Source organism: Pinus tabuliformis, chromosome 3_2 (assembly GCF_031772625.1).
Source record: "Pinus tabuliformis cultivar Carrire ecotype Pingquan chromosome 3_2, CPIR1, whole genome shotgun sequence".
Classification (NCBI taxonomy): Eukaryota; Viridiplantae; Streptophyta; class Pinopsida; order Pinales; family Pinaceae; genus Pinus; species Pinus tabuliformis.
In genome coordinates, this window is record NC_142302.1 from 825,623,402 (window position 1) to 825,643,177 (window position 19,776).

Below are 19,776 nucleotides of genomic sequence, written 5' to 3' on the forward strand. Positions count from 1 at the left end.
CTATAATAGGGTGGACGTCAATTTTAAAAGAACAAAAGGAAGCCTCAACCAATGAGATGAGGTATATCAACACTATGCTTATTTTTATTGTATTTAAGGTTGGGATCTACTTGGGTTTAAACTTATGACTGCAAGAGCATGGAACCCTTCGAGAAGTAGAACAATGATATATTTTCAATGATCGATGAGAATGATATGGATGTGTGGAATATAGAAACATACATTACTTTTCATTGGAATGAATGCCCATATTCATATTTGTTATCCTACAATTGATCTAAATAGTTGTGAATGATTTATAAGTCACTACCATACATATGCTTCACATAGGGAAACAACTTATGACTAAATAGGAAGGTACTCATATATTCTTGTAGAGGTCCTAAGTGGACCCAAACAAGTAGTAAATGAAAGATAAGATAGAACCCAAGAATCCATTGATGATCAAATCATGACCATATGCTTAGAAAAACGAATTTTATATATTTGGATGCAATTTGAAGAAGGGGAAACATATAAATGGGAAAGAGAACGAGGTATGAGAAAGCCAATAATATGGGGACGAAAGAGGAAACTAGAGACATGACAAGTGACCATAGGGAGAGGTAGAAGAAAGAGGACAACCCATATGTGGGAGAATGGAAGTCTCTCTCCCACCCCAACCCCCTCATCCACAAACTAATACAAGACAATAAAAGATGCAATAATACAAGAGGTATGAGAGGAAGGACCCCAAATACACCTAATGCAATATTATAAGAGGTATGAGAGTATGGATGCCAAATACACTTCGATCCAATCATACAAAAGGTATGAGAGGAAAGACTAAATGCAAGGGAACAAAATGGAAGATTTTGTTGAGGATGGAATGATCATTTCACAAATACAAGAGATATAGACACACATTTATGAATTTCCATTATATGGGTGTTGTTACTTATATAAGCTATGAAGTACCTTTCTACGTGTATGTTAGGAGGTTTTTGTGGCATTTAGTTTCCTTTCGGTCTTCAAATTTCATGGGGAAGCCTTGAGAGTGAGAGCTAATTGTGGGAGATAGAACCTATCCTAAGGAACATCCATACTCAAGTGAGATACAATCCTTGTGACAACATCCGTTATTAGGTCTATAGTTCTGGCATCATTCTTTCATTCAACATTTAAAATAATCCTAATTAAGATCAACCTAATTAAAAAAATAAAACCTTTCAAAAGATCAAATATAATTTTGAAGCTCTCTAAAAATTTATAATGTCATAATTTTAACAAATTTTATTTTAAGCATTTATATATTTATAGCTTTTTTAAATATATAATATAATTACATTAAAACTATTAAAATAACAATTTTATAATACTAAAATTTCAATTTTAATTAATATTACTCCAACACATATATATAATTTTAATAAATTTTATTTTAATATATTAAATTTTATTTATTTTTAAGTCGAAAACAAATATTCATTTTAAATTTAATAAAATTCAATATCGAACAATTCAATTATTTAAAAATATTAAACTAAATCGAAATTAAAAATAACAATTTTATAATATTAAAATTTCAATTCTAATTAATATTACTCGCAAACAAAAACACACACATGCCTCTTTACATGTTGCTATAAAATTATCTAAAACTGGAATTTCGTTTGGGTGGAAAGGGTATTTGAACATTTTGGGTGGTCCAAGCGAGATACAAGTTATTGCATCAGTCGTGCCGAGATGTAAACGTAAGCCCATAAGAGATAGACTAAATCCAGCTACCAACCCACCAGGTTCCTTCAATGCTCCATCTAGCAATGTGGGCAGCTGCTCCACGGTTTTTGCTCAGTTAGTGGTGTAGTCTTAACGATTTCACGGGTGCAGAATGCGACACACAAACACTTTTGGAGGAAGATGTGGTCAGTATTTTGCCGTTCAGATGGTGCATATTCAGATTCGTATATATTTGAGATTAAACATCAAACGGTGTAGTGTTAATTCTATTGTGTTTTATTTTCATAGATACTTTGTGTAAGTAACCCTATTTAATTATTTAAATTATTTGTTTTTAGGTAATCGATATCATTTGATTTAATGTTATAATAGTATCTATATTAATGTGTTATTCGAATTTTATGTAAATATATTATATTAATTTGATATTATTGAATAGTTACATTTCCATGACAATCAATTTGATTGAAAATAAGAAAATTAATTTGAAATTTATATTTTTAAAATTATAAGAAATTTACATAGTAAAGTATTAATATAGTTAAATATATTCTATATTTTAGAAGTTTATTTTATTTTTTTTAATATTCAATTTTAAATATATATGGTGTTTCTCAATCCCATTGTAATGGTAAACATATTTATATAAGTGTAATGTAATTTAATTATTGGATGCATATTTATATAAGTGTAATTTATTTACCATTGTAATTCTCAAGTATATAAAGATTTTGTGCAAAGTAATTTTTTGTAATTCTCAAGTATATAAAGATTTTGTGCAAAGTAATTTTTTATTTTAAATGATTTAAATTATTTTGAAATTTTGAAATTAACTAAAGAAATAAACATCATAAAAATTAACTATTAAAAATTATATATATAGATATATAATTATAATTTCATTTAATAAAACAAGGTGATCAATATTTTTGAATATTTACGCCAAAGGGCGTTTTTTTATTGGTATTGGTTGAGAAAACTTTTTTTTATTGGTATTCGTTGGGAAAACACTCTTCAGCCTAGCAAATCTCCTCACTTCATTTTTCCCTTCAAACCAATTAGATTTGGACACGTTCACTCAGATTTTGACACGTTTGGGCAAGTTTCTAGCTTATTTTGACAGGTTCGGTCAAGTTTCTGGGATATTTTGACAGCTTCCGTCAAGTTTTGCAGAATTTTGGACGAGAATCCTTCATCCTGGCCGACATGAACCCATCCTCCTGGTTTCTCCCACGGATTCAGACCTGGATGCAGTGAAAACCTACGCAGCACCTGATCGGCGAGGTATGACTCCCCAATGCGAGATGTAATTTAAATTAAGCTGCCTAGATGAATGATGTCTTTTAGAGGTGAACATAATACATCGAGTTGATCAATATGATCAACGTAATCTAGAATGATGAGCTTCTCTACGCCTTCATCAACATTGTTTATTTGTACATTCCATTCAACCAGATCCTTAAGAAGGCTACTCTGCAGGGAATGTAAAGAACTGGATTTGACATCGAATAAGAAGCAATATCAATTGTACCTCATCTCTCACGGTTGAACAGTTGTTTAGCGAGGGTAGTTTTAACTTTTTACGATCCCACCAAGACCTACAATTCCCAAAACTGTAGCCTTCTCGCTTTGCCGCTGCAGTGACAATGTCCTGTCCAACTCTTTTATTTTTTCGTCGAGGCCGCTAGGATATTTAGCGACATTCAAAACTGGTTTGGAGGTTGTTTTCAAAACTTGTTGGACGACCTCATGGACGAGCTATGCCTCCTCACTGAATAATATTCACAATCACAGTCAATTGCATAATGAGATATGCCTACATAAGTTAGTTGTGCTATACGTAGGAAACCAGCAAAGTACAAAACTCGGAACAATAGGTAGAGGTGGAGGCCCTTACTCGTTTACACACCTTCAACTCAAAACTGTTTATATCTGCCACAACAGATAGAGAATTCCTCCACTTTTCTATGGTGTTGGGGTCATATCATGGTTGAGAATCAAATGTTCTCGTCCTTTCGAGCACCCCCAGATGTCGAGCATAAACTCGATCTCCACCCCTCGTCCACCGAAGATCCACGGGCTTGACTTTGTAGAAGACCAGAATTATTGTCGACCCCGACTCCAACATCTGTACGAGCTCGTGGAGACACCAACTTGATTGAGCATAATTTGGAGAGAATATCGCTACATGAACAGAAGTTGTTCGAATAGCCCCTTCGATTTGGGGATCCAACTTCTCTCCTCCTTGCAATTCTTGTTGGTCAAGAAAAACTGCTAATCCAAGATCTTTAAGGCGATGGTAGATATGGCTAGCGAGTCCTTTCTTGAATTGTTTTGGCATCCCTATAATCAAATTCCCTTTCCTTTGGAGTGAGAATCTTCTTGTGCGTGATTCGAATTGTTTCGGCGTCCCTGTAATCAAATTTCGTGTTATTATGGGAAAACGTCTAATTTTCTTGTGGAGCGAGGACCTCCTGTGTAAGATGCACATTTCCGTTTACTCCGATAGCTCGGGTCCTGTGACAACGATAGAAATAATAGATATGTCCTTGAAAATTGAAAAATAGGCTAAAATTTAGAAATTAATCAATATCGTATTATATTAATTTCAGTCTTCAAACCTTTTAAAACAGAAAGAAACAAAATAATGTCCTTAGATTCTGTAGGCAGTGAGTATTTGTAGGCAGTGAGAGAAGGGCACACAAAAAATGAAAGACTATAGAGCTTTACAGACCTGCACCGCTATGGAGGGCCCAAATTCCTCAAGACGAGCTCCATCGTGATCAAGAAAAGCCCATGCATGCTCTTCATTGAAGAACGGATTTCATATACTCAAAAATATGTGTGAATTGAATAGCATTCAATAAAAAATGTCTTCATTTTCATTGTCGATATATGTTATGATTATAACTCAGTTACAGTTGCACAATGCCAACAAATTTTGAATTACAGTGGCACAATCAATCAAAGCCCTTAACTGCGCATACGGTACATTTAAAACAAGGCAAAACCTAAAGTTGAGGAAATGAATAACATTTCAAAAGAGCGCTAAGAATGGTCTAAAAGGTAAAAGGTATTGGAAGCTCCTAAATCTGAAATATTCGCTAAAACCAAACTAATTACTTTCCCAAATGTTTCATCACACACCACCACATCACCATTTTTTAGAATACCATTCTGCACAAAAAGTGGCTACTGGTCCTCTTGACTTGGAAAGACATGCTTCAACAACAATGCCTTTTGCATTTCAATATGGATTGGCCTTCAACTCTTGCAATTGTATTGCAATAATATTCAACCTAAATAAGCACATAAATCTAATAAAGAAACAAAAGGATACCTGAAAGAACGTAGAGCATGTGCTTGCAGATCATGCATGAACGTTTTTGAAACAACATTCCATTTATTCTCACATCTTGTATCCTTAAAGACCTGTTTACCTTTAGAGTTGTAAGCTTCATAAAATTTGCAGTTAAAACTTGGATCTCCACTTCAACATCTAAAACTAAATGTGTAAGACTGGACGCTGAAATGACATGTTTCAATAAGCCAACATGGTGAGCTATAGTAAGTTTATGAAGAGATGGGAAATGAGAAGTAAACAAGCCAAAGAGCCATTTGTGAATTCGATATCTTCGAAGGAGTAGGTAATGAGATGGTTGAACCCATGGAATTAGGTTGGAATGTGTGAGAACATGGTTGGAGAGCCTGGTAGTAGCAAGACTAGTACATGAGAAAAGGCAAGTGGTGGTATATCCTTCCAAGGGAAGGTGGTGGTATATCCTTTAGAGTGAGGTGTTGGATATTCCTACAAGTGGCATAATACACCCATTTCGACACACTTTGATGACTAAATTGCCACTTCTTGTGTTTTTGAAATGGAATAGTTTGAATGTTGTGTCTTATGCCATGTGATGGTGGTGGCAACTTGGATTCATGGCAAGCTAATCATCTCCTTGGTAATTACAATGTGTAACTTCTTATTAAACTAGTACAATTATAAGTATAGCTTTTAGGTGACTTGACCAAGCAAATCATTATATTGTTAATTGAAAGTCCACAATTTTCCTTATCTCAAATTTTTTGAGAGTGAATGATCTATTTTCAAAGTTAATAATTTGATAAAATGTTGCCCAGCAAAGCATTGTTTTCAGGTTTTGGTAGAAGATTTATCCTTTAAGTAAAGAATGTGATTAAAAGTTGTCATTAGTTTGAGCTGAGAATTGTTTTCCACAACCTAATTATTATTGGATTAATATTTTAATTTTAATAATCAGAATTTACCATTGTAATTGTTATAATTAAATTTTGCACTAGAGTTTACATAAAATAAATGAGAAAATCATACTTTAATAAATCAATAAATAAAACAAATGTTATTATTGAATTTGTGTTAACTTTTTTTCTCATGAGATTACATTTTTCCCACTTAATTTTTATTTATTTTTAATTTGTGTTTCACTTTCCCTCTTCGTCTCCTTTTCTTAGTCTCCAAATTTTGAAAATTTATTTGATTTATAATTTTTATATTGAGGTTCTCTACAACTTAAAACAATAACTTTATTTTACTTACTTTGCACGTGACTTCAAAAAGAGAATGATTGAATTATTATTCTTGGATAAAAGTTAATCAATAATATAATTTATTAATTTTACAATTTTCATTCAAAGTAAAATTATAGATGAATAGACAAATCAATAGATAAACTAAGCTTTTACATCATTAATATAATGTGAAAAATTCAAATAGATATAATTAACTTTTCGAAAAAAGTGCACAATTGAACTGTTAACAATGCCTTAACAACACACTTATCACCATCTATCCAAGACTTCATGGACATAAAGTGAATGCTTCTTGAATTCCTATTAATTAGGAATTCTTTGAAACATTTTTTTTTAGTTTTGTCAACTTATATATTAATCTCATTTTTATGTAAAGAAAAAAATAATTATTGAATATTTTAAATTTATATAGTTAATTTTTGATTGGTTTAACTATTATGATGAGATTTAATTTTCACATTAACACAAATCACATATGGCAACATTTTGAATACTCTACGCAACTTTAAATGATTTGTTGCCCAAGTAGGTTGCTTGTATTTATTATTATTTAAAGTGATCAGGCTAAACAATGGGGTTATACAAACTTGTAATATCCCTATCATGAATAACTGTAACCCTGCGTAAAAGTAATTAAAGATTACGAATCAGTTATTAACTGATTCTTGGCTGTTGTGGAACTGAACGGGAATGAGGGAAACGATAAGCACAAAATCAGGAAACCACAGAAGCGGAGGAGCTTGCCGTTAACACGGGAAAGATTCCGAAAACCGCAAAAGCCTTCAGAGCCATTATATTAGAGGGTGCATAGCTCATACAGCGGCATTCTGGGCGGCGGTGTTTATTTGACATTAATCGAAAACAGCCGCTACAGATCTTATAATTAGAATGCGCAGAGGAAAAAGAGGAAAAAATACTGATGCTATGTCTGGATCAGATGGCATAAGAGGAAAGAATTTCCTGTGCACGCTACGTCTGGTTAGGACCAGATAGCGTTTACTGGCAAGGCCAGTGGAATTGCGGTCGAGTAGGACCTGCAAGTGCTTGGGGGTGGAAGGTCAGAGAAGGAACTCTTCCTATGGTCGGGTGGTTTGACAAGCACTCAAGTAGGTTTGCAGAATAGCAGGTATGGCCTACTGTGAGATTACATTTATTGAAATTATCTGTTTACTGTATTATGCTAAACTAAGTACTGTGCTGTGAAACTATTACATTTATTGAAATTATCTGTTTACTGTATTATGCTAAACTAAGTACTGTGCTGTGAAACTATTTATCTACTGAAGCCATCTTTTATTTTGCACTGTATTAAACTAAATTACTGTAATGTGAAAAGAAGTGGAACCAGCAAGGGGTAGCTGTCTAGTACTCTTATCTGAGAGAAATAAAGAAGAATTAAACAGTATTTGCATAAACAGAGACTGAAACCCATTTACATTTAACGGACATCAAACCCTTGTATCTTGTTATCAAGAATCATATGATATAAATCTGAACAAACAGATCATTATTAACCGAATGACATTTAGAAATATGGGAAGGGATACGTTAGACCCATTGCTTGTTTTTATAAACTGAGTAAAGAAATATATGTATATATATTCTGTACAGCAAGATTCGGGAGAAAAACAGAGTAAACATTCTTGAAGAAAAACCCCAAATATGCGTGTACATTATGACACCAAAACCTTAAGACGGACTGGTAAGTCCCGCTACAAGGCTGAACGCATATATATATATATATATATATATATATATATATATATATATATGCTACATCGTTAGCTATATAAATTAAGGAAAAACACAAAAGCAAACCAAATCCCGGACCGGACAGCCGTAGCCGGAGATCGATAATACATTCATAATCTAGACTCTGTAGCTTGCATGCATTGAATTCACAGTCAAAACAACGCATCTAAATACCCATTAAATAAACAATGTCTGTGGGCAGAATAGCTCAACAATGGTACTATATGCATTCTCAGGCCGACTTATATATAAACCCCGGCTACAAAGTCGAATGGAAAAGAGATCGAGCCGCCGGATATCAAACCAAACACAATATATAACAGCAGTAATATAACAGTGGTATTATAACTAAAATATAACAACTTTCGTACAGAGAGTCTCTTGGCGTTAAACGCATTTTCATATGGAAATAGATGGCTATATATTAGTCAATTACATAGAAGAAACTCAGCATGGTAAACTAAAAACAAACAGAAGACACATTCCGCCGAGGGGGCTGAAATAAACGTATGCGAACAAGTCAAGCTTAAAAGGATTAATTCCATTTATACAGAAGTCATGAAACTTGTATGACAGTCTATTACAAACTTGTTCCCATTAGTTGCCGTAAACAGAAAAAGAGCCGAATGGCTTAAAAACTTAAATAAACATGTTAAAATGGTCGAAGCTCTGAGTATGGTGCTTCTCGCCTGAGCAAGGCTAGAAGCCGATTCATTGCCAAGCGAACCCTGGTATATGGAGAAGTCGAATCGAAAACAGTCATTGTCTGTCGGATTCAGACTTCGATTTGAGTAAAGGAGAAGTGCAGCAGTCAACAGAGATATGCCTACCTGGTTCAGGGCGACTGGCGGCATGTAGGAAGCTACCCTTGCTTCCAAGTCCAACGCCAGCTTCGACCTGAATCAGAAACCAATGATTCATTAATCTATAGAACATATTGCAGTAAGTAATGGTGGAACAATAAACTTTAACACTGCTAAACTATAACTGTAAGCCGTGACAGACAAGAGACTGTAACCATATCGAGAAGAAAGGAACAAGGATTAATACCGTTAATAGACACTGAAGCTGTGAAAACCATAATGGACGCATACCTGAAACGATACCAGAACCTGAACAGCAGCTGTAGTTCGCATTAGAACTATTCAATAACCCAGAGCTCAGTAACTCGACACTTGACAAATGAAAATAATAAGAATCCGAAGAAAAGGGATGGGTTTATAAACCTACCATGTCTATGACCGGTTCGTGGCACGATCGCTCTCCGTCGATCTGCCTTAAGCCTTGTCCACCGTTCGATAGCCAGTAGAGATGGGCGCGAAAGCAAATTCACCGAGAAGTCAGACGGTAAAACCTCGAGCTCCGGGAGCACATGGCCAAGTGCCATCGCACCGTCCGCCTTGCCAACTGGACGACGCAGGGTTGAGCAGATGGTACCAAGTACAGAGGCCGGACGATCGTGATGAATGCAGGTAAGTTCGGATGTGGAAAAGATCCGAGTGGTAGCTGTTACTAATTAGTGAAATTGAATTCGGTGCAATGTATGTAAGCCGAAGGTTTCGTGGTGGCAGAGTTTCAAAGGTTATGTAATATATGCCATGTGTATATGCATAAAACATTTAACCTTAATCAATCAACCGGATAATGTAGCGTGTAACCTTTATACCTGCCTCATGGGGATATGGTCATATTTCCTTTTGCCACCTTATACATATATAGATCCGTTGTTGATGTTAACAAGTTATTATTAATACCAAGTAATGTAACATACATGTTTTGATATCGACTAATGTTTTTACCATAGTACAATGTTAAGGTAAGTGATTGCCTAGTAATATTAAAAAAAAATTTATATAGAGGTGCGTGACAAACCACTTGTTCTTATATTAGATTGAATATCTTCCAGATCAGATGACCATCATTTTTTTCACATTGAATACACAAATCACATATGGCAACGTTTTGAATACTCTATGCGAGAGCATGTGTTTCCTCCTAAGAGGTCACAAGTTCAAAACCAGAGGGGGGTGGAGTATGTATGACTGGCTAGACTTAACCCCTGTGGGGAGGTGGGTCCCTTGTCCCACAAACAAGGGGGTCTCATACAATAATAATAACTATCCATCTTTATTTCCTTTCTTGAGTCTCATACACCAATTTGGTGTCTGGCTTGGGTCTCATACATGGCTTGGGTCTCATACATCCCACACAGTTAGACTCCACACTCTAAACCTTTGAAGAAATCCTTGATCGACCTTTGAGCTCATTCAATCTTTAATGGATAAGTGCAATTGTAGTTTTATTGATTTAAAATATAAATAAAATTCGTGGTGTGATAAATTTAATAATTCATGAGTCATATAGGTTTTTCTCGAATGGTATAGCAATGCCTTTCTAGGCAAGAACCTACCCAGGGTTATGGGAAAAACGGAAAGGACTGCCTCAGTAGATTAGGAAATACGCAATCATGACATGATTGGTTGTGAGTCCCAGGGGTTAAATTTGACGGGTCACTCTACCCATAGAAAAATTTTAATGACGGTTTTATTTTTAAAGTGCTCTTCATATGATGTTTAATATTTATTTTTACAAGTTTTTTTAACTTCTATCAATCATGTTCATAATTGTTTTCACATTAAAATAGTGAATGTAGGCAACTAATTAGACAATTTAATTTAATTTAACAGAAATTGAAACGCACATACCATGTTTTCCATTTAAGCCACGTCAATGCCAATCCAATTAAACAATATTATGTGTCATATAAGTTTCAAACAAAAAAACATAATGCCCATGAAATATGTAAATGTTTTAAAAAACACATTCAATATCATCATGTACAAAAACTAAAATTCTGAGAGTTTTACCAAACAAGGTAATTGTCAAAATAAATATATGTTAGGGCCATAAGGATCTGTAAATGTATAAAAATAAAAAAACAAAAACAAACTACATACTTGGACCTTCTTCTAAAAGATCTTCAAATATTCAACTGTGTCATCTAGCATGTTTGTAGTGTTTGTTTGCTTCATTAAGTCCAAAAGTGAAAATTTATAATTATTAATAACTTGCAAATTGTAACAACTTTTACAAACAATGAGTTCACCTACAATCTAAGCATACCACATGTGAAAATGTATAACTATTAATAACTTGCAAATTGTAACAACTTTTACAAACAATGAGTTCACCTACAATCTAGGCATACCACATTCAGAATATTAAGCTCCAATTTTCTTATTTTTCATATTTCGTACAAACTATTCCATCACTTATGGGTGTTTTTCGGACATGCAAATATGCTAGTATAGACATGGTTTGTATATGTGAGAAAAGCCTATAAAAAAACACCAAATATTATGGCATTTATAGCATAATTTAAACAAACAAAAAAAACCATTTTTCTCAAGCAAATAATTACACTTCTCCATCAAAGATTAAACATCCAAGAATAACCTAATGAAATTATATAAACATCCAAATATATAAATTTAAACTTTCTTTCTACTATTAATTCAAAAAATCATATAACAAAATAAAAAATTGTAATTTGATAAAAATATTATGTAGTAGAATTCTTTTGATAATTACGGTCAAATAAAGTTCAAGCTGTAAAACAGTTAGACTTCTCTTTCAAATATTAATTCATGTTGGGAAATTTTCAAAATATTATGTAGTAAAATTCCTTTGATAATTATGGTCAAAGAAAGTTCAAGTTGTAAAACGGTTAGACTTCTCTTCCAAATATTAATTCATGTTGGGAAATTTTCAGAGAAATGCACTGAAATGTTGTGTGGGAAAATATTTTTTCAAGAAATACTATGCAATCGTGTGGGAAATACATAAAATAATTATGTGAGAAAAAACGAGAGGAGAACCTGAACATGTAAAATTTCTTGAACATGTAAAATTTCTTGCATCATTGCTCGGCTCTTAAGTATATGATGTCCACGTACCATGCTTCGTTTTTTGAAATGGCCATCATTTCGTTTTCTAACTCTGCATCCGCTCTTTTTTAGTTGGCTTGCTATTTCTTCTATATTGCTCTTTCTGTAGGCACTTACTCACTTATCCACTCAATTCCACGTTACTTTGATGGCTAACTTACTCATTTATCCACTCAATTCCACGTTACTTTGATGGCTATTAGTGGATGAAGAATGCACAAATCTATTAAATGAAATGGACAAACCGGGCCTACTATCTAGAATGTAGAGCAGATCGACTAAATATGAGGCATCAACCAGCTTCGATGGGGATGGAGAGCCCAAAATCCAACCTCTAGGACCTCTAACCCCCGGGGAGCCGAGTAGTGTAGGGAACCTTGTGGCTCTTTGGTTTTGCCAAAGTTCGAATCCAAGGAAGTCCCAATGCCTTTGTTAGTGATCTGGTCTTGAAACTAGTTGAAAAAATCTTAATAGGGATTATGTGAATGGGAAACGAGAATGAATTTATGTATTTCAAATTAGCTGTCTCTGAAGCAACCCATGCCTTGCCCTACCTTACCTGGTATAATTATAATTATGAGGAGATCCATACGCACAAAATAGAGATTTAGGAAATCTCTAAACCATTCTTGTACAACAATTAACTGTAAATGCGAGGATTGACTTGTCTCAAAGCAATTTTGTGTTTTAAATGAGTATAGTGAAACTAGTTGAAAAAACCTTAATAGGGATTATGTGGATGGGAAAGGAGAATGAATTTATGTATTTCAAATTAGTTGTCTTTGAAGCAACCCATGTCTTGCCCTACCTTACCTGGTATAATTATAATTATGAGAAGATCCATACGCACAAAATAGAGATTTAAAAAATCTCTAAACCATTCCTGTACAATAATTAATAATTAACTGTAAATGCGAGGATTGACTTGTCTCAAAGCATTTTTGTGTTTTAAATGAGTATAGTGTACAAGTCACAATTAACTATAAGATCCAGAAACACGAAGTATATTCATCACTTTTTTCATCTTTCCTGGGCCTCACCAACCACGCGTGTATATTCATCACTTTTTTCATCTTTCCTGGGTATTATAATTATGAGGAGATCCATACGCACAAAATAGAGATTTAAGAAATCTCTAAACCATTCCTGTACAATAATTAATAATTAACTGTAAATGCGAGGATTGACTTGTCTCAAAGCATTTTTGTGTTTTAAATGAGTATACTGTACAAGTCGCAATTAACTATAAGATCCAAAAACACTAAGTATATTCATCACTTCTTTCATCTTTCCTGGGTCTCACCAACCACGCGTGTATATTCATCACTTTTTTCATCTTTCCTGGGTCTTACCAACCACGACATGGTTGAAGTCATCTTGTCCTTGTCTTCTTTGTGACGAAATTCAATCTACCTTCATTCCTCTACATTAAGAGCCTTTATAATAATGAAGAGCCGCCATTTCCAACAAAATCTATATGCAGATTCCATGTGGGAGAAAAATAAGTGTTTGATATATAAAATAGATACAGATATATAACATATATATATGTAAAAATTTAAAACCGCTAAATTTTGTATACACCCGTCACTATGATATTTTGAAAAATTATAAGCAAGTCACAATTCCGTGTTTATTTCGAAATAACCCGTATTTGACGGCTAAAAAAAGGTAAAACATGCATACGGTCGTCAATTTTAAAGCTTGGCTGTGACTTTTCAATTGACTGTCAGTTAAGTAATAAGAAGTACGGTTCAACACATTATTACAACTTTTAAATGCATGTTGCAGGCATGCACGTATGCTCTATTTGTCCGAGGTAGTTAATCTCGCAGGAAATTTGTATGTCTCTCGTAAAGTCTGCTGTGGGATCCAAAAGGAATTTACATAGTTTCTGCGCACATATTCCCGTTACAGACGCAAGGAATATTCCTCATTCGGGCCCCTAGACTTGATTATCATTCCATTTATCTAAACCCGTTTCCTAATCTAAAAAACGCCTTTGATATCAAGTAGGTAGGCGTAACCTTTTCTGATTGTGCACGCAGTTAGAATCCCCTGAATTTTAAGAAGGCGTTGTCTACATAGGCTTCAAATTTGTGTGGACGGTAAAAAACAGGGATTTTATTTTAAATAGAAGGTGTTGTCTACTTTTCAAATTTGTGTGGATGGTAAAAAACAGGGATTTTATTTTAAATATGGTAACCCGAGTGTTTGAATCCGGTGAAAATGGTTTTAATATAATCAAAAAAGTTTGTGCACTCAGGATTTTAAATATAAAGTATGATTGTTTAAATTTTTTTATGATAGCGAAAATAGATTCAACATTTTCAAGAAAATTTGCGCTCCCAAAATTTTGAATTTTAACCACTGAAACTCAAATTTACAAATTTTTTTCCAAGATACTAAATTTTTTTCCAAAAAACCTTGAAATCTAATTACCAGTATTTTACAGAAAAATTTGAAAACCCATTAATATATTTCTGCCGAAAAGCATAATTTGACAAAATGCAGGCGAACTTTGATGTTTTGCCAGGTTTAAAACAGAAAACAGCAGGAATAATCTTAGAACCTTGTTGACATAGATGTGTAACGAAATTGCATTTAGATAAACGAGCTAGAAGAGAACAAAATTTACAGAGTGGTGGCAGAACTAAACAACTGATCACTTACATAAATTCAAACAATTCCATCTGCCAAACTCTGGCATTTAATTTAAGGTGAACTCGGCCTAATCAACCAATATAGTGTTAGAAAAATAGAGAAATTAAAGCCTAATCAACCAACATAGTGTTAGAAAAATAGAGAAATTAAAGACTGCGATATTTTTTATTGATCATAATAGTTATATATATAAAAGACATAAATCTTTTATTTCTACACATACAAAACATACATTATCACAATAGTTATACATATATATCGCAATAGTTATACATATATAAGACAGACATTTAAATCACGATTTTAACTTTTATATAAAAAAATAACCATTTCTGCATTAACTCTGGGAAACTCACCGTAAAAATTCACAACAACAAATAAAAACATTACTTCCAATACATAAATAATCTTCCTCGACCTTATTCTGCAAAGTGACTAATACGGAACTTTTACGCCGTTTCTTCAAATCTGTAGATGCATTGAATAAAGAAATAGCGACCTCAGTGCACCCATGCTTTTAGATACTAAAAATTAAAGATAGCCTCTGCCATGGCCTGTCAGTTACCGAGGAGTAAATGACACGGTGATGGATCCATGTGATTCTTGAGAGTTGGAGGTAGCAGAGGAATTCGTATGTTTGCCAGGGAAGGCATCTATAAACACTGGTTGTATAGGCTGGGCAACAATCTCTAAATCGTTGGTTAACATCGACCCAACCTGTGACATTGTTGGCCGTAGCGCCCAAGGACCTTGAGTGCAAAGAAGTGCAACCGTGATGACTCTCAAGACCTGCTCTCTTGGGAATTGCCCCTCTAACGTTGGATCAACAATATCCAAAACTTGATTATTCTCGTATTGATTCCAAACCTGCATCACCATAAAGGTCATAGCTCGAATTCTATAGTTTTAAATGAGATTCAACTTGTAATCATCATTAAATAATAAACAAATTCTTAAAACCACGCACCCATTGGAGAAGAATCTGGATAGGCTCTGGGAGGTTTGTATCCACGCTCTTTCTCCCACTCACGATCTCAAGGACCACAATCCCGTAACTATAAATGTCTGCTTTTTCTGTTAATTGTCCGTGGACGGCATACTCCGGCGCGGTGTAACCTCTAATTCATGATAAATTATTGGTAATCTTTAATTAGTCCCTGGAATTGACAACTTATAAAGCAGGTCATCTGATAGAAATTACTACATGATTTACACAACTTACATTGTTCCTCCGAATCTAGTAGAAACATGTGATTCGTCTTCTGGGAAGAATCTAGCTAATCCAAAATCTGCTATTTTAGGATTGAATTTGTCATCTAAAAGTATATTTCCACATTTGATATCTCTATGTATAATGCGAACGATAGAATCCTCATGCAGATATGCAAGCCCTCTGGCTGTTCCCACTATAATGTTTAAACGGCTTTCCCAGCTCAAATGACTTTCGATCTCTCCTGCGTACTTCCAATATCAGTATCTCAAGCCTCGTACAAGTTGGCACGATCTCAGAAATTAAGAAACTGAACCTGAAAACAATAGGATTAATAAGAGACACGTACCAAACAAATGCTTGTTTAGACTATTATTGGACATGTACTCGTAAACAAGCAAGCGTTGGCGCCCTCGCGTGCAACAACCAAGCAAACGAACAAGATTACGGTGACGGACACTGGTGAGGACCCTCACTTCTGTCAGAAACTCCTCCGCCGCCTGAGTGATCTCCTGCCTTTCGTTCAGTTTCTTAACAGCAACAACCCTCCCATCCGGAAAAGCACCCTGCTCAGCAAACTCATTATAATTGATCTGCAAACAACGGACATATTTGCACGAACCCATCAAGTCGGCGTTTGATATTATACCTTGTAAACTTCACCGAATCCTCCTCTGCCAAGCAGGTTGTTTCTGTCATAATTTGCAGTTGAATCTCTTATAAGCTCGTAATCAAAGATAAATTCCTCGAAGTTTCCCCTCGCAGCAAGATTTTCATCTGCGGAGAGCATCAATAAAGCAATTTCATCATAGGCGTTGAATTCGACCAAGTTAAACAGCAAGATTTGAAGGATAAATTCACCTGTTCGATCATAGTTCTCTCGTTGCTTAATGCGTCGCTTGAATTGACAGAATAGTATGAAGCACATCACCGTAACCAGAGCTGCTCCGCCAATGCTTCCAAGCAATATAGGCAATGTTTTCGATGACGATTTCCCGGACGACGGTGTTAAATTCGGGGATGCTGCGTTTAAAACAAAGCAAAGCAATCAACACATGTGTTATATGAAAATCAAACTCCAAATAGTTGTAGCAAATCTAACTTGAAAAACTCATACGCGAAGTCTGGTTAGATGTGAAAAAGGAGTAAGTTGAATAGCGCATAAAACAGCCCGCCTCGAGACCTCGGCCTTCAGTCTTGGGAGGACAGGTAATTAATTGATTTTGAGCTTCAGTCATGCATCGTTGACAACTACTATTGGTAAGCGAGGGCCAACACTGAACGAGACCATATAAGGAGCCATCAATGGATCCAACGGCATACCCATTATTTTTAGAAGCGTTGGTTATGAGCTGCGCGGATAAGTCCTGGGCTCTTTGAAGGAATGCCTGTGCATCGCTGGAATTCGTGCCGGCACAATAAACGTAGTTCCCAGGGTCGACATCCTGACTATAAAAGGTATTATTCTCATAGCGGAGAAGACAACCGTCCAAATGAACGCGAGCACCATTATCTTGAGGACACAGTGCTTTCGCTTGTATCGACGCTTCCTTCAAGCATTGGGAGCACTCGCTGGCGTTCAAATATTTCCGACAAACAGCAAGACCATAGACAGGATCCGTTTTGCCAGAATCGATTTGCATTGAAGTAGCGAAGCCACCTGAAGAGAGATTTGAAAATAGGGATTGCAAGACAGAATCCAGATTGTCTGTAAACGCTGTGGCATTAACATACACGTGGGGGCTGCATCCTTCTCCCACCAATGTAGTCTGGGGATTGTCGGCTGCAAGATTGACTGCAGTCATGATAGCCGCCATAGTAACGAGAAGTGGAAAATGAGGAAGTTCCACCATATCAGTCCAGCCAATAACCAATATAGTTTGGGATTGGAACCCAACGTTGTGCTTATATCTCAAAAACCTGAAATAAAATTTACTCTCGAGACAGATTTAAATGGGGGCAAAAGATAACATATTTAAATCCACTTGTACTACGGTTCTTGAAGTGTTCGATGCCAATATCAACCGTCAATGTCTACGGGGAACTAGTGGGCCAAAGTTGATGACTTATTGGTTTCGATAGCAGTGTAGGCAAAGCTTAGAATTTCAAATTTATTTTGTCTTTGAGTGGAAAAATTTGATGGCGTTCATTTGTTTTTCAGGTTTGTTGTTTTATATAAATTTTTCTAATGTACTTATTTTTAGAGAAAAGAAAGTAACTCACCATTTTATCAAATTTAATTTTTTCCTTAACATTTTGTGTAGGTAAGAATTTTATTTGCACTTGATAACAAAAATTTGACCATAAATAAGTGTTGCAATTAAACATATTGTCAAAATTAATCTTTATCTAAATCATAGTTACCAAATCTGCTATAATCGAAAAATAAAAGTACATAAATTTGAGAGTTGGATTGGTATATCAAATAATTCGATATAAAATGGATTTAGTTCAGGGTAGTGTCAAGTGGATGAACTAAAATTTATAGTTTATAGTTTATGACATGAATTTGTTAATTTTAATGGTAAATGAAGTGACACCTAAACACAAAATAGATGTAGATGGTGGTCGGATCATAGGTAAAATGGAAATTAATTGCGCAAAAATTTTCCTAACTTTAATTTTTTTTAATAGTTTAAAAAACTAAGATAACAAAGAAATAAAATCTTGAAGTAATTTTATAAGAAGTAATTTTATAAAAAGAAATTGATTTTTTATATATATTTATGTTAAGAGAAATCTTATAAAAATATGTTAGGAATATATTTATTTTTTAAATATGTATTAATTAAAAAAAATTGATAAAATTTGAAACTATAAAGAGATGTAGTTTTGAGTTTTGAATATTTAATTTTTAAATATATATTAATTGCAAAAAAAAATTACATAAGATTTTAGAGAGGATGTAGTTTTGAGTTTTGAATATTTAATTTTTAAATATATATTAATTACAAACGGAATTTAGATAAGATTTTAGGATATAGTTTTCAGTTTTGAATATTTAATTTATATATATATATATATATATATATATTAATTTAAAAAAAGAATTTAGATAAGATTTTAGGTAGGATGTAGTTTCAAGTTTTGAATATTTAAGTTTTAAATATATATTAATTACAGAAGGATTTTAGATAAGATGTGAACACAAAGTGATTTTGTTTAGACATTTGAAAAGAACACAAATTTTGAAGATAAGATAAATGTGTGGTTGTGGTTAGTAAATTATAGTTTTAAAATTGTTTATATTGATTAAAATTACTAAAAAATGATTTAAAGTTCATGATTAAAATTATTGACTTGAATTTATCATAAGAACCAAATAAAAATAAATTAATTTTGTCATGAAAGCGTCTTGTGTGATAGATAGATACTCATTAATCAATAAAATGTGGAAAATGAGGATATTGATGAATTATTAAATATCTAAAGTTTTTTTTATTATTTTATGATAAATAAAACGTGATTTTTTATTTATTTTTTAAATATTAATTTAAGATGATGAAAGTTTAATTTATGAATATCTAAAATATATATGGATTAATGACTTTGAGAACTATGCAAAATCAAAATTGGAATTGGACATTGAGATGGTGTGTGAAAAATTGGATGGATGAATATTAATTGTTTTCTACTCTCAAATATAAGTGAGACTATTTCAAATCGATTCTAAATCACAAAACTCTAGAGGCCAGAATTAGTGATAAGACTTGCTTATTTCAAATCAGAGAAAAATGGGCCTTTTGATATTGACTCGGAAAAAGGAGAATGGAGACCTAAAAATCTTCCAGATATTTTGATATTGACTCGGAAAAGGAGAATGGAGACCTAAAAATCTTCCAGATATTGATAGAAATTTAATCGTGTAGACACGCAAGGATCTTGACTCGGAAAATGGAGAACGGAGACCGAAAAATG

At 33.9% G+C, this 19,776-nt stretch overlaps 2 protein-coding genes across 2 annotated transcripts; both read right to left on the minus strand.

Annotated features, from left to right (window-relative positions):
* Positions 1-3,703: 3,703 nt before the first annotated feature.
* Positions 3,704-4,060, minus strand: LOC149183213 (putative 2' cyclic ADP-D-ribose synthase BdTIR). Its single transcript, XM_089414871.1, has one exon. It carries the CDS (start codon positions 4,058-4,060, stop codon positions 3,704-3,706), a length of 357 nt encoding a protein of 118 aa, XP_089270997.1.
* Positions 4,061-14,995: 10,935 nt separating this feature from the next.
* Positions 14,996-17,798, minus strand: LOC149183214 (cysteine-rich receptor-like protein kinase 2). The gene is made up of 7 exons (XM_089414872.1): positions 16,976-17,798; positions 16,720-16,881; positions 16,508-16,635; positions 16,208-16,424; positions 15,871-16,102; positions 15,616-15,766; positions 14,996-15,515 (listed from the first exon to the last, which is right to left on the minus strand). The coding sequence occupies exons 1-7, from the start codon at positions 17,709-17,711 to the stop codon at positions 15,210-15,212; spliced, it is 1,932 nt and encodes a 643-aa protein (XP_089270998.1). The 5' UTR covers positions 17,712-17,798; the 3' UTR covers positions 14,996-15,209.
* Positions 17,799-19,776: the final 1,978 nt, after the last annotated feature.